This window comes from Beta vulgaris, chromosome 4 (assembly GCF_026745355.1).
Source record: "Beta vulgaris subsp. vulgaris cultivar EL10 chromosome 4, EL10.2, whole genome shotgun sequence".
Classification (NCBI taxonomy): domain Eukaryota; kingdom Viridiplantae; phylum Streptophyta; class Magnoliopsida; order Caryophyllales; family Amaranthaceae; genus Beta; species Beta vulgaris.
The window spans coordinates 16,523,714-16,545,460 of record NC_079205.1 but is presented as its reverse complement, the minus strand read 5'-3'; the positions used below and the strand labels follow the sequence as shown (position 1 = coordinate 16,545,460).

The 21,747-nt window shown below is 38.3% G+C and overlaps 1 protein-coding gene across 1 annotated transcript; it reads left to right on the top strand.

Moving 5' to 3' along the window:
- The first annotated feature begins 9,376 nt into the window (after positions 1–9,376).
- Positions 9,377–10,343, top strand: LOC125496510 (uncharacterized). The gene is made up of 2 exons (XM_048641991.1): positions 9,377–9,807; positions 10,202–10,343. Exons 1-2 carry the CDS (start codon positions 9,377–9,379, stop codon positions 10,341–10,343), a joined length of 573 nt encoding a protein of 190 aa, XP_048497948.1.
- Positions 10,344–21,747: the final 11,404 nt, after the last annotated feature.

Below are 21,747 nucleotides of genomic sequence, written 5' to 3'. Positions count from 1 at the left end.
CATTGCTTCACATTGAGGATCAAATAAAATCACAATTCGCTCCATTATTGAGATTCAATCATGCAACCACTTCTTTTCCCACTTTCAGCCTTCCCTACTTTCACAGTCCTTCACCCATTCTTTTGTTGTCTTGAGATCTCGTGATCTTTATCAAAAATAAAATTTCAAACCCTAATACTGGTAACTCTTGATATGGCTAACTGAATCCATGCAAATTACAAACCAAAAATGGAGATTTAAAACATAGCTAGAATTGTTATATTTAATTGAACCTTTCTCCTGAAGTTGGGTAATATTATATTTAAATAAAATGGGAATTTATTCGAAAAATTGCTACATTCGATCAGTTGAATCTTATGTTATTAAAGAAAAAATTTCCCGTTCAATACCAGATTTATTCAAAAAAAGTTATCCAAAAAGTTTGACCACAGACTCATCGAACACACCTGATATTTTCGAAAATTTAGAAAAAATGAATTTGATTGTGTTTTTATTCATTGACGTTGGATGTTTGAGATTCAGATGTTATGATCTACATAAGTTTTTTATATGAAGATGATGATTCACTTTCTAGATGTTCAAATTGAGATGGAAAAAGACAGAATTTGTATGGCAGTGAGGACTGAGAGTTTTAAGTAAGGGTTTGTTACAGTTTGGAACTTTATTAGCAAACTTTGATTTTGATAAGATTATATATCCGGCTTCTAGATCGAAGTAAGATTCTATACACCTCTCTTAGAATTTAAAGCTTGTAATTATGGACAATAAATTTCACATAAGTTCTATATGTAATTTTAATCTTTAACCTTACATAGAGATGCCATACATTTACCAGTTAAGATAGCATATTTCTAGCGGATTTTAAATATTAAGATGTGATATTTTGTACAATGAAAGGGGTTCCATTGTTATTATACTAAACTTTAAGACATCTTATGCTTGTTGTTACAATTAGGCTACCTTCTTTTAAGTTTTACAAACCTCATGAGCCAAGTAAAAGTTAACTTTTGTTGAGACTTTGTTATATTTCCTTATCTATTTATATATTGGCTAATCCATTTTTTAGTTGATAGTTTAATATTAGGTGTTAGTATATAAGATGTTTAGACTTTTGTGCAAGTATTAGTACATAAGATGTTTATTCTTTTGTGCAAGCTAAGTGTTAGTACATCATATGTTTATTCTTTTATGCAAGCTAAGTGTTAATACATAAGATGTTTATTTTTTGTGTTATACATGAGGTGCTAATATAAATTATTATTGATTTTATTATGGATCGTGTTTTATATTGCTAATCACATTGTAATTCACTAATAATTATCATCGTTTTATGGGATACATCGTAGTCTTTGTAATATGATGGCCCACGATTTTATAGTTTGCAATGAACTTATAATTTTGATGGTATGAATATGTGGTCAATGATCTTATAATTTGAACTTTTAAAAAAAACACCTATAATACAACTTATTGTATGATTAATACGTCCCTTGGTAAACTTTAAGTTTAATATTATAATCTGTTAAGACTTTTGTTTTTGGGTTTAAGAAGAGAGTACAACATGTTCATTTAAAATAGTTGTAATACCTTAAGTAGTACCTAAAATATCAGCTTCTTGTTATAAATTTATTTTTCAATTAGTGCCAAAATATATGATTACTAACTAGAATACCGAATTTAAGGGATATGAATTTTTATTTAGTTTCCAAAATACCGTAATTAAGGGATATGATTATTTTAATTAGTGCCTAAAATACCGAATTTAGGAGATATATTTTTTTGGCAGATTTATGATGCATAAGTAATTACTAATTAATAGCAATCGATTCCTAAAATTTAGTTGATTTACATTACATAATAAAAAACTTTCTTAAATAGGTTTTCAATTATATGCCTAAAAAAAGTAATGTATAACAGAAATATTTAAAGACAAATACACGTGGCAAAAAATTGTAAAAGATATTACAAAGGATTGACACATCAGCAATTCAATTTGCTCTTGACACATAAGCAAATCCTTATTGCTTTATAGTATTATATAGAATATAGATAAATCTACATATTAACCCTCGCTCCTCCATTAAAGCAAATATATGGAAATTTGAGCTTGAAATTCGAAAATCAACCAAGTTCATTACTATTTGTCCCTGATTCAGAACTCGAATTTGCTTTTGAAAAATTATTCCCTCCCCCCTTTGTTTTCAATTGCAATGATTTTAAGGTTTCTTTGTAGGAAAAAAGTTTAAGGTTTGGTTTTTGTTTCCAAAACACCAGGGTCTTCGGTTGAAAGTAAAAGACAAGTCCTAGTTTCGCAAGTTGTTTGAAGGGGGGAATTGGTGAGCACACAACAAAAAAAGGAATAAGAAAATGGTGGAAATAAAGATCAATCAACAACTGAAATGTTTACTTTTTTGCCGAAAAATCATGTCATCGTCTTTAGTTGCAATAGATACATTTTTTTTTCCGATAATTGCAATAGGTACATATTTAATTGGTCTTTTCCAAAAAAATTTTTTTTGTTAGGTTTTCTATAAACAGAAGACCGATTAAATTTGATCTTGTTTTAACAAAGAATATATATTAATTTTTCGAGTGCGTCTTGGGTATAACTTGCTACATTATAACTTAGTGTAATAACATCTCACTTGTGCGAACTAATATTAGTGCTTCATGTCATTATAAAACTGTTTCATGTCATTATCGGTTTATTATTTTGGAGTTGTCTCATGTCATTTATTTAATTTATTTCATATCATTTATAACTCTTTTAGGTCATCATTACACTAGTGGAAAAAAGTCATCGAATTCAGTCAAAATCGACTTATAGATCCAACTTCGAACCAGATCAATTGGGTCGGGCAAGTAATCCAGTTTTCAACAAACAACTGGATAAATGGAGCAATAAGTATGGGAATGATTTTAAAAAAAAACGCACATTCTAACAACAACAACACATTTCACAATTGCAGCAACATTTCACAACAACAACATTTCAATAAGGATTTTTTGTCAGAAAGTATCTTATAATATTGGTTTTTGTGAAAAAGTACATTATATAAAAAATGTTGTTAAAAAGTACCTTTTAACATGATTTTTGTTGCAACTTAACACCTTTGGCCGGATTTTGGGAGTTGACTTGAAACTCTGGCGTTGACTCCTATACGTGCTTGGCACGTGATCATTAAATGAGCCAAAAACCCCGCCCAAAATCCCTAACAAAACCCGATAAACCCCAAACTCAATTTTCCCTAAAATTCCAACTTCTCTCTTCTTCTTCTCTCTCTTTCTCTTCTACTATTGAACTGTATCATCATTGAATGAGGGTATTCAATTAAAAGCAACTTTGCAAGCATTGATTTGAAAGAAAATTAAGTGGCGGGTAGGGTAATTGAACGTTAATTAGGGTTAACAAGTAAGTTTTTTTTGCTAAAAAAAGTATGTAACTTTCTTTCCTTTTTCATCCTCTTTCTCTTTCTTACGTTCTTCTTTTTATCCTTTTCAATGGGTAAAGATGGTGGTGGTCCTGTAAAGCAGAAAGTTCAAGATAAAAAGGATGGGTTTGAAGTACTTCAAAGGCCAATATACATTTTTTTTAATTTTTAACTTTGGTATTTGCAATTTAAAATTAAAAGCTCAATGGTAGATTCTTAGGTTTATGTTTGTTTATCTTGATTTAGGTTTAATGGTAGAGTAAACATATAGTATCCTTGGCATAAATTAATGGCGCATATGAATATTAATTTGTACTATGATGGAAGATTTGTCACAAATTTAAAGAAGAAAAAAAACAAGTTATGAACCTGGGCCTTGGAATTATTATGGAATTAGTTTGCACAGTAGAGTAGAGGACGTGTGTTACTTTAAATTTGTGGATTGGATTAGGAATGGATTAAAATTAAAAGATGTTAGAAAGATTTGGTTTAGGAGGAAATAAGGGATCATGGTGATATCCCTGAGTTTCTTAGTGCTCCTAAGTCACATGAAGCATACCATTTGTATGTGACTCATTGGGAAGAAGGGTTGGGTAATGCTGATGAGGGGGAGGGTAGTACTGATGAGGAGGGGATAATACTGATGAAAGTAAGGGTAAGGGAGATGTTGGGCAGGGTAATTATGGTGGATTTAAAGGGAAGTGAAAAGGACCTTCATAGTCAACATGGGATCGACAAAAAGATATGCAAGTGGTCACCACACCCAAAGTTGCTAACCTATACATTAAAAAGCCCCAACTACAAAAGCAGCGAGTAAGGAGAAAATAATAGGGACCCAACCTTTACCTCTTTGCAGCTCAAAACAAATAAGAAAACATTAGCCATACACTAGATATAAGATAACCACTAAGTCAGGTAGATGGAAAAAATATTATCCACAAGGTTCGGAAGGTGAGGGTGAGTTAGGAGGTTCAATTGGTGAGGGTTAGCAAGTGGGTGCAAGTGAGGAAGTGGGTGCAAGTTGGCTAGTGGGTGAGGGTCAGCTAGTGGGTGAGGATGAAGATTCAAGTGAGGGTGGTTTAGGGGATTCTGATGAGGAAGATAGTGATGTGGTCACTAGTGGAAAAAGGTTGAATTGCGTCGGACCCGAGACCCCAATTTGCGTCGGACTTATGTCCGACGGCATAAGTCTTGATGCAGATGAACTATCAATGATCTGCGTCGGATGCTGAAACGACGCAGATCTTCAGCTATTTGCGTCTCACGTTGTATACGGTATGACGCAGATGGCTCTCCCCAGCCCAACACAAAGCTTCACAGGAACACAGGGTAATGTGCGTCGCACATTGCCTAGGGTGCTACGCAGATGAGTGATTTGCGTCACACCATGGGCTACGTGCGACGCAAATTGCTATTTTTTTTTTTAAAAAATAATTTTATGAAATAGGCTATACTGCATTCAAAATTCCATAATTTCAGTAGAAGAAGAAGAAGCGAACAAAAAGGCAACAAAAAATGATTCTCGAATCAGTAGAAGAAGCAAACACAAAAGAGTAAACCAACAAAATTCCGTAATTTCACAATTTACAACTCGAACACAAAACAGTAAACCAACAAAATTCCAGTATTGTAGTATGTATTGCTAACAAAATGAAAAACTTAAATTTACAGTATGTATTGCAAACAATATGAAAAACCAATAGCATGAATCACTCGCATCTGTCGCCGGTACTGTTGCTGCTCTGTGTGGCTGCTACCGGTATCGTTGCTATTCTCATCCGCCTCTACTATTGTTATGTTGTTGCTTGCGTTGTATCAATCTTCCTCCTCACCTGCTGCTTGTGTTTTAGTAAACATGAAGATTTTAGCTTTCAGATCTAAATTGAAAAAACAAAATTTCAGATCTGAAAATTAAAACCGAAAATCAAATCTAAAAAATGAAAAAAAAAACCCTAAACAAATCAGATCGAAAAAGGAAAATAAATCAAACCTGTGTAGTCGCAAATTGCGAGTTCAGTGGCGATGGCGATTTCTTCAATGGCGATTTCTTCAATTATCAATTATGTTCTCGCCAAAAAACTTCGTGTTCTACACGAATTTATCGACAATGGAAGAATTATCGAGGCCCATTCATCGTTGGAACTTAATTCGAAAATTAGAGTTTGATCCATTGAAAGTATTGCTTAATGATGGAGATGGAATTTAGGGATTTGTCCGGATTTGAGAGGATTGAAAAACCCATGAAGTAGAAAGAAAAAAGAGGGGATTGAGAGAGGGGGGGGGAGAGGGGAGATGAGTGACGACGTGCGTGGAGAGCTTTTTTAGGGTTGGCTTTGAAATAAAAAGGGAATTAGGCCTTGTGGGAGATTTAAGGTGCAATATGCGTCGCACGTTGAGTAAGGTACGTTGCAAATTGTGTCCCCCTCAATGTGCGTGTATATACGTGGCCCAATTGATTTGCGTCGGATGGGCCAAGGGGTCTGACGCATATCAGCCTTTTGCGACGCACCTTAAAGACGTGCGATGCAGATAGTGTGATTTTTTTTTCAAGGATGGGCCAGGGGATCCGATGCAAATTGGGCTTTTGCAACACACCTCAGGCACGTGCGACGCATATAGCTCGTATCTGGTGCTTATGTACCCATGTTGTGCGTCACACCCCTCTTTACGTGCGATGCAAATTACGTTTTTGCGTCATTTTCCCTTTCGTGCGACGCAAACGAGGCGACGCAAATCGTCCTTTTTCTACTAGTGGGTGTTAAGTGAGGGTGTCTTTGAAGATGACAGTGATTATGACATATTTGTTGAATATGTTGATGAAGGTATAAGTGGGAGGGTCACAAGGAGCTTAGGTGGTGTTGAAGGTAGTTTGTTAGGAAGGCAGAAAGTTGAGGACGATGATTTGAACATCCAATTGTTAGATGAAGAGGAGTTGAATGATGATGATGATGATGATGATGATGATGATGAGGTGGCTAGCTTAGGTGGATTTGATGAGGAGTAGGGGGCACACTACTCTGTGTCCAACCATGTTGTTGATTTCAAGGGGAAAATCAACTTGACTTTGGGACTAAAATTTCCTTCCAACGACTGTTTTAGGAAGGCACTAAGGTACTATGCCATTGACAGTGGCTACAACTACTATTTTCTGCATAACAACAGGAAGAGAGTGAGTGTGTACTGTGTAAATAGGTGTGACTGCGAGTGGAAGAACAATAAAAGGGTAAAGTACACATGTGAAGGGAAGAAGTGTAATTTTAAGGTTCATTGCAAGCAAGTAAAGGGTGAGGCTACATTCCAAATCAAGAGCATTAGGTTAGAGCATACATGTGGTAGACAACATGAGAATAACAAAGTAACCTCACAGTACTTAGCTGAGAGGTTCTTATATGAGTGGAGGGACACACCATCTTGAAAGTTGGTTGATTTTATGAAAAGAGCAAGAAGGGTGACTTGTGTGCAGCTTGGGTATTACAAGTTTTATTATTCTAGGCAAATAACAATGAGAATGATTCATGGGGATGCAAGTGAGCGATATGGGAAGGTTTGGGACTATGCTGAGGCCATCAAGCAGCATAACCCTGGTTCTGCAGCAGTAGTTAAGGTTACAGGCACTAGTGGAAGAAAGCTCATCCGATGTGGTCAAAACAAGCTTACTGATCCAGTTTTGGTCCGCATCGGGTAGGCGCGTAGCAGATCCAAAATATTTACTGATGCGGTTTGCTGTAAAAATTGGATCAGTTTCACAACTTACTGATTTGGTTTTTGGTGAAAACCGGATCCGTAAGTTGTGAAATTGATCTGGTTTTTATAAACAACCGCATCAGTTTTCTCTTTTTTTTTTTAAAAAAAAATGTAGTTCCCAATCCCAGCTAGCCAACAAACATTTAGCACAAAAAACAAATGAACCGACCAAAAATAACATAAACCTGATGTATAAGATGGAGTTTACAACAACACAAATAATGAACATGTTACAATATTTATATCATTGTCGATAAAAAAAATACAAATGAACCAGTTAAAAAATTACAAATAAAACTAGAACCGAATTAATAACACAAATAAATACAAAAATCAAGCAAAAAAAATAAACGAAAATCTAAGAGAAAATAACAAAAAAAACAAAAATAATTTACAATTAAAACTAATAACAGAACAAAAACAAAAATAAGTTACAAATAAAATTAGTAACAGAATAAAAAAGAAAATAAATTACAAATAAAATTAATATCATAATAAAAAGGAAAATAAATTACAAAAAAAAACTAATAACAGAATAAAAACGAAATTGAATGAAAATACTAGAAACCGAGTATATAATGGCGCTTGCCATTGGTCTAGGCATGATTTCTTCCTTCACGTTTCCTTCGATTTTCTTTAATGGCGCTTCTTCCTTCAATTTTCTTTAATGGCGCTTCGTTCTTCGAGTTTCTTTAATGGCTTGGCTTCGATTGTAGATTTGATTGAAGTTTTCGACATATTAGAGAGGGAAGAAGTGTGATTGAGGCGCTTCTGATTGTGGATTTCAGCATGATGAGAGAGAAAAGTATTAGAGTTAGGGTGATGAGGGGTTAGAGTGGTGGCATGAAGGGATGTCTGGGTGTCAAGGTTAGGAGGCTGCATCTGATGAGAGAGGAGAGTGTTGGTTAGGAGGAGAGAAGAGTGAGGATGGGAGTGAGGAGCCTTATAAGTTATAGCTACAAAGCATCCAACTGGGCTGAATTGAGCATTTCGGCATGCTGGGCTGAAGAAATTCTGTGTGTTGGGCCAAAGATTGGAAACGTGGGTTTTTTTGAGCGAAAAAATAAATGCGGTCCTCTGAACCGAATCAGATTTAAAAAAAACGCATCGGTTTATGAAATCTGATCTGGTCCACAAAAAGACCGCATCAGATTGTCTTCCCAGCTTTCCCTTCCATTTTTTTTATGTTAATTTTCGGATGCAGTTTTACAATAACCGAATCTGTTACTAAGTGACAGTTAAGGTTTTTTTCACAAGTGGGGGGTGAAAATGATACCCCTTGGTTTAGATAGTGTACATCTGCCTGCATCCTTTTAAGGAAGGCTTTATGGAAGGTTGCAGGCCCATAATAGGGGTGGATGGTTGGCGCCTTAGAGGCCCATACCCAGGTATTTGTCTAACTATAGTAGCCAAGGATGGGAACAACAATCTTTTTCCAATGGCATGGGCCATTGTGGAAGTGGAAAATGGAGAAACTTGGTCCTAAATTTTGGAGCTTCTTGTGAATGATATTGAGAGTGTAGCACATACTGGGACATGGGTTAGAAAGGGACCACGTTCTGACATCACTTACATGTCTGACAGACAAAAGGTACTTCTTTTCACTTTACATTACTTTCTTAATTTACATCACTTACATTGCTTTCTTAATTCATTTTGTTAATTCATTTTGCTTAAACTAATGATAAGGGGTGGTGGATGGTTTCAAAAAAGTAGTCCCAAATGCAGATGTGAGGTTTTGCTGTAGACACATTTGGGCCAACTTCAAAAGGTCTTTTCTTGGAGAGTTATAAAGACAGTCATTTTGGAAAGCAGCTAGAGCATCTATAAAGGTTAGTGCATGCTTTAATGGGCTTTATTTCATTCCAGTCTAATTGGATTATTGATATAGGTTAGTGATCATTGTCTTTTTTCAATTTCAGTGGCATTTTGACTATGAGATGGCCTCCATTAAGTTGTTGTCAACTGATGCACATAAATACCTAGCTGATATTCAGCTTGCCATTGGTCTAGGCATGATTTCATAACTAGGTCTAAGTCTGGTATGGTTCTTAATAATGCTTGTGAGAGTTTTAATACTGTTATTAGGGATGCTAGGACAAAACCTATCTTATCCATGATGGAATGGGTGAGGAGGTATATATGTAATGAAAAGGTGTAGTGCGAAAAGAAGTGGACTAAAGAACTTTAAGGGAGTGATTATGCCTTCAGTTCTGAAAATGCTTGATAAGGCTAGTGAGCCAGTGAGGAACTATGATGTTGCTCAGGCAGATGTATGGGAGTTTGAGATGGACCATTTGTCAAATGGGGAGTTATATGTTGTGAATTTAGAGACAAAAACATGTGGTTGCTTTACATGGGACTTGTTGGGGATCCCCTGTTATCATGCTTTGGCATGTATTGTGAGGCAAAGGCTTAATGTTGAGGTTTATGTGCATCAGGCTTACCATGTGTCCACATACTCTAGGACATATGCCCCTGCATTTTACCCCATGCCTGGACAAAATCAATGGCCTAAGACTAACTTCCAACCACCTTTACCCCCACCTTTTAGAAAAATGCCAGGAAGACCTAAGCTTAAAAAGAGAATAAAAGAGCCAGGTGAAGGTGAAGGCCAAGAGAGGGGAAAGTTGTTAGTTGTGAGCACAAAAAAGAAAGGAAAAATTGACAAGAGGTCTGAACTTTGGGTGATATTTTTTAAAAGGTCTAAACTATTGATTAACTTGTGTAGGTCCCAACTTAGGGGGTCTTAACTTTTAGCGGGCCTCGACGACTTAAAACTGAAGATTTTTTTTATATCTCACCTAGTTCCTACATCCCTCCCTCAATTAACCCTTTTGATGTGACCCAAGTTTTACAAGTGATGACCTATTAAGCCAGTTTTAAGTCACTAAGGCCCGCTAAAAGTTAAAACCCCCTAAAGTTGGGACTTACACAGGTTAATCAATAGTTCTGACCTTTTAAAAATTATCACCCAAAGTTCAGACCTCTATTGTCAATTTTTCCTAAAAGAAAAATGCATGTAGTAATTGTGGTGGTTTGGGTCATTACAAGAACAAGTGTAAGAATCCACCCAAACCACCAGAAGCTCCAAAAGGCAATACTGGAAGACCAAGGAAAGATCCATCTGCTCCACCTGCCAAGAAGCAAAGAACAACTCCAAATTAGCAGCAACACCAAGCAATAACAGAGCCAGTGCATCCACATCAACCACATCAGGTTGATTTGTGTTCTCAAGCTAGCAGTTCAGCTGGTCCTTCTTGCATTTTCATAGCTGCAAGTACAAATGAAGCATGATGTAGCTGCTATTTTAAGTCTATTAATGTAATGAACAAAAACATGCTTATTTGGTCGTACATTAGGCTATGTTGCTAATTTGGTAAAACAGTTTGTAATGGAATAGGAGTTATTGTTTGCAAATGCCATAATCAGTTAGTATTTGTCAATTATTGTGAATGGATGTTCAATTTACTCAAACAAGCAGTAGATACTCAAACGTAAAGTTAACTTATCATAGAATATATATAAAATATTCCAACATTAGTACGTCAATTACTTAAATCAAACTACATTCATCTCCCATCCCATTACATTACTATTAACATATCCTAACCTACTAACTTAGAAACAATAAAGTTAACAACAATTGCAACAACACATGCTATGATAACAACCACCCCCAAGTTTTTTTGTGGAGCTTCCACATTCCTCTTAACCTTCTCCATTTTCTTCTTTTCCTTCACCAATATCAGCAAGCCTGTTTTTTTCATGTTCAACAAACACAAATTTTGCCTTGAAGACATTAAGTTTAGTTGCCAACCTATGTTTCTCACCAAGAAGTACATTGGTCACTTCTTTTTGCCAATTACCTGGCTCTTCATCAATCCACTCAAAATAATTGAACCCCTTATGCCCTATTTCGAAATTGTGGAGCTTACCAGCCCAAAACTTCCTTCCTGGGTTGTCATGAGTCCAAGCAGTCTTCTTTGCATCTCTAATCCCACAATTGCACCTTCGTTCATGCTCAGAGGAAGAAGACATGATGAATTCCCATGTTCTTATTATTATTTCATAACTCTTTTGTACCTTGCCGTTATTAACTAATATCATTTATAAGATAAATAATATCATTTTTGTTGACTTTTATATCATTTTCACGAAAACCTATTCTATCTCACCTTCACTCTCACTCTGGCTCCCTCCACTCCTACTCTGCCTTGCTCCCTTCACTCTGATGCCCAAATCTATCAGCAACATCCCTTTCAACCAGGCACCACTATAACCACCTCACCAAGTTAAGTTATCTCACCCCAATCATTAACAACACTTCAATCTTCTTGCGTTTTCACTTTGCAAACCTTCAAAATCGACGGTTTCAAAGGTAAAGAAGAGCTTCAAAGGCGACAGAACCACAAAGAGGAGAGTAAAAAGAAATACAACTAACACCGTTGCACCGCCATTTTATTAGAGGTTTTTAGTGTGTCATTAAAGCACCAAAAATCACCTTTTCAAACAATATTTATAACACATAACAAGCAATTATTAAGAACGTAGTAAAGGCAAGTCAAGGGTCAATCCACAGGGAAATTGAGATTAACTAAAATCTAACAACTTAAATTGCCTAATTAAAGGAGTTCTTGGAGGTTTTAGAATTTTGTAACAACTAACAACTAACTAAGATCAAACAAACTAGCAAATAAAATATGAGATTAAAGTATCAATAAGAAAATACTAGAGTTAAGGCTAGTAGTATGAATCCAAATGGAACAGTGATCATTATTGCAATTGTGATTTAAAGGCGACAATTATGCAAGGGTTTAGTTTTCCTCTAAGATACTCGAGTCTTCTCTCGGATGGTCCTCAAGAATAATCGCTTAATCAATCCACTAAATCCTCTCTCGAATGGTCTTTAGTCAATTGATTTAAGAGATCCAATAAGTACGGAAAACCTTTAATGAAAGGATCCCCTTAATTTCTACCCAATGTCTTGTCCTAGAAATTATAAGTTGATTCATAGGGATGATAAATGAGTTAAAAATTCGATTGAGAATATTTGCAATGAAAATACCAAATCATAAATGTGACCAATATATACCTTAATGTCTCAAAACACTAAGATCAATGCATAATCATTATTAAATCATCATAATTACATTAACAATCAACGAGAACCTCAAATCATGCTTTCATCCTAACCCTAGATAGGAGACTACTCATTAATCATGGAATCTAAACATAAAAATATGAAATTTATAACTAATCTAGGGCTAAACATGATTAACGAATGATTAATAGAAAAGAAATAAGCAATTACGAAGCTATATGAAAGTGATCTATAACTATGGAAGAAGAGAGAATAACAATAACAAAGATGAATAAAAACTGAAAACTTGCAGTTAAATTGATACAAGGTAACTTGAATATATAGAATTCAACAAACTTTAATCTATAAATCCAAAATCTAAGACAAGTCAATTTGTTTTTCTCTCCAATATGAACTCTAATAAGCTCTCCCAAAACTAGAATAAAGCAGAGTTCGAAAATAAAACATCTTTTTTTATTATGCCTTACGAGATTTTCCGGAAAATAAATGGTGCATACACACCATAGTTAATGGTGCGGGCGCACCAGCCAAACTGATCTCAATGCAGATTCATCCGTCAAAAGGTGCATGTGCACTTTTTGAGTGGTGCGGGCCCACCTCATAGGCTTGTGCGAGCGCACCTCATAGGCTTGTGCGGGCGCACCTCATACTCTTGTATGGGCGCACCAACCAAACTAACACCAATGCTCTTAAATATGCCGGAAGGTGCAGGCGCACCAAAGAAGATGGTGGATGCGCACCTATGAGAACGATGCGGGCACACCTCAACAGCTTTCTAACTCTTCCTCTTTTCTTCTGGTTTTTTGTGCGTATGGTGCGGATGCACCATATCTTCAATGAAGCCCTCAAACGCTCGCTTCATGTCGTTTCTTCCCACTTGTAACCTCAGAAATGGTCACACCTACATTCCTAACACGGCAAAGCATGGTGAAAGCAAATGTACTAAAATCCGATCAAAGCTGATATAAAATTTAACAAAATGTCAATATGATCAAGAATAATAAAGTGAATGAAATAAAAGAGTAAATGGAGAATAAAGAAGGAAGAAAGGGGGGAAGAGGATCAAAATAAACTTGAGAGAGTCCGTAAAGTGTGTTATAAACGCACTTATCGTCGTTGCATCGTTGTTGTCCTTCGACAACCTTGCTGCAACGAAGTACTTGACATATCTTTTTATTTTTTTCTATTCAGTTCTTTGATTCAAGATTAGAATATTCTTGGTTCCTCGCAATTTATTGCTCTTCATCAATTTCTTTATCATCATCGATGCATTAAGAGAGAAAAAAATGAACATACGCTATAATCACAATACAATATATGGCAAAATGTAGAAGAGAATCAACAAATTTAGCGTTGTTTTTTGACTCAACATTGCTTTAATGAGTAATCTCTCCTCTCTGAAAATCAAATTCTAGGGTTTTGATGAAGAAATCACTCTATTTTTCAGTAATATCAAAGAAACAATTGAAATTCCTTTCTCTTTCTCTTCTCAAAATCGTGAAATCAAAGTTAAATTATTGTTCGATTCATCTCAGTCGAAATTGATTTTCTCTTTCCATCTGTGACCGACAGTGAACTTCAATCTTTGGTGCTTATCAATTATGGAAATTTTATAAAACTTGAATTTTAATTTTGCTTGTGTGAAATGCATGTTATACCATAAATTACAGTGTAATAATTACACCTAAGAATTTTCATAATTTTATAATTATAATTAAGAACAATAGGTTATTAAGAAAACCATTGTATCCAAATAAACTTAGAGATTAGTGAGATACTAAATTTTAATGACAAGGCTCTCAATAAAATGCAGTTAGCCGAATGGAAGACACTGAAATAAGGATTGCGTAACTTGAGAATGTTACCCGACCACTCTTTCCTGTTTCGCGTGTGCCATGTTTATATTTAGGACTACACTATTGGAGCTTTAAAAAGTCAATAACTTATTGATGACATTATTCAGAACCCTCCTTTCATGCTTTTCAAGTACTTTCTCCGTTCCATAATATAGTGTTTGTTTCTCTCATTTTGAGGTCAAATTTTATATTCTTTGACCAAATATTTTCATTAATATATAAAAAAAACATATTCGTGTAGGATTTTGTTAGGTTTATCTCAATGTGTACTTTCATAATATCAACTTTTATATTTTTTATTAATAAGGAATTGAAATACTGAAGGTCAAAGTTATATATTTAAGACCGTGCAAAAAGCAAACACGCACTATATTATGGAATTGGGAAGTACTTTATAAGTGTATTTATCATAAATGAAATCAACTTCTGATTATCTCGCACTTTCCACCGCAATAACAAGGCATTCGATTGTATCACAATTTCTTAGTTTAAATCAATTAAGAAACTATGTTGAGAGAACTTCAATAATATAGCTAGCTTTCTATTTGGGCTTATTTCTAGGATACAAGCCAATTAAGGGAGGATAAAGGTCCGGCAAGCCATTTAGCTTAGAGGCCCACCTCTATGGTTCCTCCCAGCTGTCAGTGTATTCCAGCTGGTTTACAGCTAGGAATCCCAAAGTACTATAAATACCAACCCCCTCATCAATGAGCACGCAGATATTGAATTCTTACCTAACAAACCAGAACATCTCTCTCTAGACTTTATCTCTCTAGCTTAATCACTGACTTGAGCGTTGGAGAGGCGATCCTGGAATCATCTCTGGGGCGGTCTAACCTTACCTTTTGCAGGATCTCGGCATACGGACTAGTGACTCAGGACATTCAGATCTGACCCGGTGTTCCCTTCGCAAAATATTAGCATCCTTAATTTCTTAGCAGAAACAGTTTAGCGCCGTCTGTAGGGATCGTACAAGAAGTTACTTTGCCACCACTCAGCGAGATTTACCTCGTTAGCTACTCAGCTCCAACCATCAATTCCTAATCGTCAGTCAGCAATGGCACCGACTAAGAACACGCGCGGCAAGCAAGCCTCGGCCAGGCGCCCAGGCCTAAGAGGGGCCACTCGTCCCCGCACAACAGGGAGTCCGAGCAGGCCCCACCCTAGCTCGGCGATCCCCCACCATCCAGACCCTGGACCCTTGCCAGGAGCGCTCTCAAGAGGGGCGTTGGTGGCCTTTCTCAGCAAATACAGAATGTTGACCCTCAACCATTGTTCACGGCGGATATCGCCCTCATTACAGCTCAGCTCCAAGAAACTTTGCAGAAGAGCATCATGGATATGATGGCTGCCCTCCAGCAAAGACAGAAGCAGCTTGACCTTCCCAATCGGCCCGAGCCTAAGGAATGCGCCCTGATGCTCTCCTAGAGGGAAGGGCATAGCTCTCGCTTCCATCGGAATTCGCCTAGCCGGCCACGATCCGATGCGAGGGAGCCGAGCCACCGGGACAAAGAGAGGTCGGCCCATTAGGGGTCGGACCGCCAGCGTGAGGAGACCCACATCTCCAAATCCCCGAGAGGAGGAGCGGTTCGGAAGCCCGAAGATGCTCGACACTTTCTTAACCAGAAGCGCCTCAACCAGAGTTACGATACCCGAAAGCTCCTGGATAAAAAGGCACACTAACGGGAAGGGCAGGGCGAGTCAGCCCATTCCCAGCCTCCAAGACTGACCGGGGGCGGGTTTAAATTCTTGATCCCGTTCAGCCTAGAGGTCCTGGGATCCCTACCCCTGGGAAGATCAAAACCCCGTTGATTGAACCGTTCGCGGGCCTAACCGACCCGGACGACCATATGGCTAGTTACAAAGCGCAAATGAGCGTTCAGACTAGTTGCGAGGCCACTTGGTGTCGCTTTTTTCCAACTACCCTCAAGGGTCTTGCCCTCAATTAGTTTCAAGAACTCCCCGCGGGAATCATCACGAACTTCTCCATATTGGACCACCTGTTCATCCATCATTTCGTGGCGGGGAAGAGGCAAAGGAAAACCAGCCTTCACCTCATGGGGGTGAAGCAAGAGAAAAATGAGACCCTGGCCGACTACATCAAGAGATTCAATGAAGAGTCTCTAAAAGTCACCGACCTGCAAGATGCGGTGGCTTTTGCCGCTCTCATGTCGGGGCTCCAGCCGGGTCGGCTCAAATGGTCCTTGGTCGAAAACAAAGTGAAAACGTTCTCGGAGGCCATGACCAGGGCTCAGAGATTTATCCAAGCGACAGACATCTGTTGCCAATCGGATGACCGGGGCAGGACGAGGAAAGATGATGGGGTTCAATAGAATCAGCCGAAGCACCAAAAGACGGGAGGTCGAGGGGATCGGTTCACCGACCATGACAATCACCCTCGGTTTAGCAAGAATCGGAGGGAGATTTACCTGGACATCAAGGACAAAACTTGGTTTCCCAAGCCGGTACTTATCAGAACTTCGTCCTCCCGGAGGGACAAAAGTTTATGGTGCGAATACCACAAAGAATGTGGGCAGACCACCAAGGACTGCAGAGAGCTCAAAAAATCCCTGGACGGCCTGGCCGATCAGGGTAAATTGAACCGCTATCTAAAGCACACGAGCGAAGAAAAAGGAAAGCAAGAAGTAGGCCAGTCGAACAGCGGGGACACCGAGGGATTCATCGTGTCATCGCCGGCGGCTTCGCATCGGGCGGCCTAATCGGCCGAGCCCGCAAAGCCCATCTCCAGAGTCTCAAGCACCAAGTGCTTGACGTCCAACTGCCTCGAGCCAACTGTCGTTTCATGACCTTCGGTGAGCCGAGTCGAACGTTGCATACACCACATGACGATCCGTTGGTTATCGAGCTCAAAGTGGCCAACACAAGGGTGAAGAGGGTGTTAGTGGATAGTGGGTCATCTGCTGATATCATCACCTCGAATGCCTCAAAAAGCTAAAGTACAGCGAGCGGGATGTCACACCCCTGGATCAGCCTCTCATAGGCTTCGGGGGCAACTCCGTCCATCCGGTCGGATCAATAAAACTGCCCACTCGGATGGGTGAAAAAGGTAAGGGGAGAAGCCTACCGATCGACTTCTTGGTGGTAGACATCCCTCTACCATACAATATAATAATGGGGAGACCCAAGCTCAACAAGACTAAGGCCGCCATATCTACCTACCAGCTCCTCATGCAGTTCGAAACTGACGACGGAAGGGTAGGAAAGATACAAGGGGACCAGCAAATAGCAAGAGAGTTCTATGTGAATAGCCTAAAAAATAACGACGTCCAAAAGGACTCGAAAAAAAGAAATCGAGAAGAGGGTCAGCCCTCAACCAGCCTCGGGGTGTACATAACAGAGAACCCCAAATGTGTCTTCGGGGTCAAAGGAGGAAAGTGCCTCGGATTCCTAGTTGATGAAAGGGGAATCGAAGCCAACCCGGACAAGATCAAAGCGGTACTAGAGATGAAATCCCCTCGGAACGTGCGAGAAGTGCAACGCCTGACCGGCTGTTTAGCGACGCTAAGGCGCTTTCTCTATAGGTTGACGGATAAAAGCTTGTCATTCTTCAAAGCTTTGAAAATTTGCTTGGGATGACGAGGCCTAGTAAGCCTTCACCTCCCTCAAAAATCACCTATTAACCTTACCAAAACTCATCTCCCCCTTGCTGGAGGAGCTCCTATTCATATACTTGGCCGTCTCGGACTATGCCCTCAGTGCAGTCCTAGTGGCCGAGCGAGAAGGAAAGCAACACCCTTATTACTTCATCAGCCACGCCTACGGGGGGGCAGAAGCCAAATACAGTGATGTCGAGAAAATGGTCTTCGCCATGGTCATGGTGAGTCGGAAGCTCAAACCTTAATTTCAAGCGCACCCCATCAAGGTCCTAACCAGACAGCCGCTTCGTAAGGTCATTCAAAGCAGAAATCGTTCCAGCCGAATGACGGATTGGGCGGATCAGTTGGCTGACTTCGGACTAGAATTAGAGCTAAGAAGAGCAATCAAAGCCCAGGCTTTGGCCGACTTTATCACGGAATATGCAACCCGGCCCCGGGTCGGCCCACAAGAAGAGTGGGAGTTGCAGGTCGATGGGTCTTCCCCGAAAAACGGATGCGAAGCCGGGCTAGTCCTCAAACCCCCTGTCGGGGACAAAATAAAGTACGCCGTTAAATTCGAATTTCTCGGATCTAACAACGAGGCCGAATATGAAGCTCTCATCTTGGGGCTGCAGCTTTGCATCCTGGCCGGAGCGACATCTATCATGGTAAAATCCGACTCACAACTGATTGTACTTGGCCAAAGCTCGAAATGTCATTAGCAATCTATCCAAGTTCCGGATTGCTCATATACCTCGGTCGGAAAACCAGCAAGCCGACACCTTGGCTCGGATGGCTAGCTCTGCCGAGGGGTTGGCCCCCAGAACTATAACATGAGAGGTACTCAAGGAGCCAAGCATAAATGCCAAGGAACAGCTCGCCCTCAACCGCACCTCGGCATGGATGCATGACATTATCAAGTACATGGGAGACGAACTCTTGCCCGATGACCTTAAAGAGGCTGAGCAGATCAAGCATAGGTCGGGCTGGTTCCTATGGCACGAGGGTCAACTCTACAAAAAATCTTTCACTCACCCCCTCCTCAAGTGTGTAACCCCCGGGGACTGTGGAAGTCATTAAGGGGGAAGAACAATAGCCGGAAAGGCCTTGAGGGCCGGGTACTACTGGCCCACGCTGAAATCAGACGCCTCAGACCTGGTCTGGTGGTGCCCCTCCTACCAGATCCGATCGGACATACCAAGGGCTCCGGCTACTCCCCTTACCGCAATCCAGGCTGTGCTCCCTTTTGACAAGTGGGGCATGGACCTGCTCGGACCCTTTCCTCCGGCATCAGGCCAAAGAAAATTCTTGATAGTGGCCATTGACGACTTCACCAAATGGACAGAAGTCGAACCGCTAGTCTCCATAATCGACAAGCAAGTCCAGATGTTTATATGGAGGAACATCATTACTAGGTTCGGGATACCAAATTGCTCTAGAATTACTACCATGCACATGGGGTTCACATAACATATGAGGTAATTCAGGAGAACTCATGTAAAAATTGGGAGGATTTTGATATGATGCATCAAAATTATAAACATGAGAATTCCAAAAATTATTACTATGTTGCCTAGCAAAATAATTATCCCCATCATCAAAATAGCATGACTCCATGATACAAAAAAAAAATAATAAAAAAATAAAAGTATTCACAAAAAGGAAAAAAATATATATACAATTTAGTCTCACCAACAATAAAAACTAAATAAAACAATACCGTCTCCCCGGCAACGGCGCCAAAGTTTGATAGGTTGTCGTACACCCGTCAAAAATAAAACCTGCAAAACCTTCTAACAATGTAGTAGGATAAGTAGGGTCGAATCCACAGAGAGATGGACGTTTTATCTAGTTTATAATGTATAGAGAAACTAAACAAGATCACAAATATTTAAATTAAAGTTCTAAACTAATCAAACTACGAAAATCAAACTAAAAAGGATCTAGGGTAATGGTTCACCATGTTTATAACTATAATCTATCAAAATACCATCAATAGTTCAATCAATCAGATATCTAGAGCACGGGTTAATCCTTGGTCAGGCATTAACGCTCTCAAATCAACATATGCTAGTACGGTCGCTCAACATAATCAGATTTGCTAATTGTAGGTAAGCCTCTAAAGAGTACTATCTCTAAATCTATGACTCGATATTAACAATATTTAATCAGACAAGTGATCAGATTGCAAGATTAACAATAAAACACTAATCAATTAGAGAAATCAATAATTAATCAAACCATGAATAAATATAAATAAAATCATAGCATATAAACATGGATTCCCAAACCCTAGAAATAAAAACTACTCTATCATGAAATAAAGAATGAAATCTAAATCTACAAGAAAAGCATAATCAAAGAAATCAGAAGAAAGAAACTAAAAAAATCATAGATTAATGAATAAGAATAAAAACTAGGGTTTACAACTAAAACTAGAGAGAAAAAGAGGAGAGAAAACTAAACTTAGAAAATAAGAAAATAACGTGAAAGGGGAGGAGGAGAGAGAAAAAATGAAAACTAATCTAAATAATATATTTTAACCTAATATGACTAGGAAAGTATTTACAAGATAAGGAAAGTCTTAATAAATCATTAATAGGCGGATTAGTGATCCGCGCGTACGCGTGGCAGATTCCAGCAGAAACAATGCAATCTTCTGAAAGGCATAACTCCTTGACTAGAAATCTCCTCGGGGCGTGCCACCTATCGTTGGAAAGCTCTTCAAGTCTAGTTTCTAAATCAGTTGTAATTACTCGATTTTAAGGAGCACATCAAAAGTTATGATCAGAAGAGTAGACGTGACTCTTTTTCCACATTTCTTCTAATGATTTTCCGCTTCGTTTTTGCTCAAACTCGTACTATGACATATCCATACGATCCTTATTCATTGTAGCTTCTTTCCAGTCTCCTAATCCTTAAGCTTAGCTAATCATACTCCAAATACGTCCTCAATGCCTGAAATTCATCAAAAACAAGAAAACATACCGAATAGGAAAGAAAAGTATAACTTAAGAATATAATGCAACAATGAACCTAAATATGAAACTAAATGTTCTAAAATGCAACCTAAATGCACCTAAAAACTATATATAAATATGACTTATCAAACTCCCCCAAGCTAAACCATTGTTTGTCCTCAAGCAATAAGACATAGACATCGGAAAAGTTAGACAACCTACAATATAGGACTACAACAAGGCTAAACACTCAATTGAAAACACAAGAGATATAATCACTACATAAGCCAAGCATCGAAACAATCTGAAACAAAGCCGCATAGCATATCATGTATCGCAATCGACTTTCCAATCATACCACAAACCACCTCTCCCAAACTGGATTCAACCAAACATGACAGACCTCACTATAGTTATGTGCACTCAATCTCTTATGTGTTTAAGGGTTAAATAGTGACTCTCAACCTAAGTAAGTCGAATCAGGTGAAGCAAATACTCTTTAACTTTGACTTTTTGACTCACTTAATACTCAACAATACAATACATAATGATCAAGAGGACTTTAAAGGGTTGTAATGGGGCTGAGGTTAAAGGTATGGAAATAATTTGGGAATTGTGGTGGAAAAAAAACCAAAAAGGGGGAGCATAATATAACAATAAAGATGACCAAGATATATCACAACTCCATGCAACAACCAACAATCTCCAAATATAATCATCACCTTTTTCACTCAAGAAATTCAATCATAACCCTTTTATTTCACTTTATTCACAACTATTTTTCACTTCTTTTTTCATTTCATTTTTCACCTTTTTTTTTTTGTTTTTTCTTTTTCACACTTTCAATTCAATTTCAAAGCTCACTAAACATACTTTTCCATTCTTCTAACACAAATAGAGCACTGCAATTCAATACAAACCAAAATAAAACTAATAATATTCACTCCCCCAAGCTAGGCTTGGGACAAGAATCAAATGAGGCCAAAGCTTGTAATGTAGGTAACAATCAAACAAAGTCAGGAAAGGCTCAGCGGGGATAAAGGAAGGATAATATGA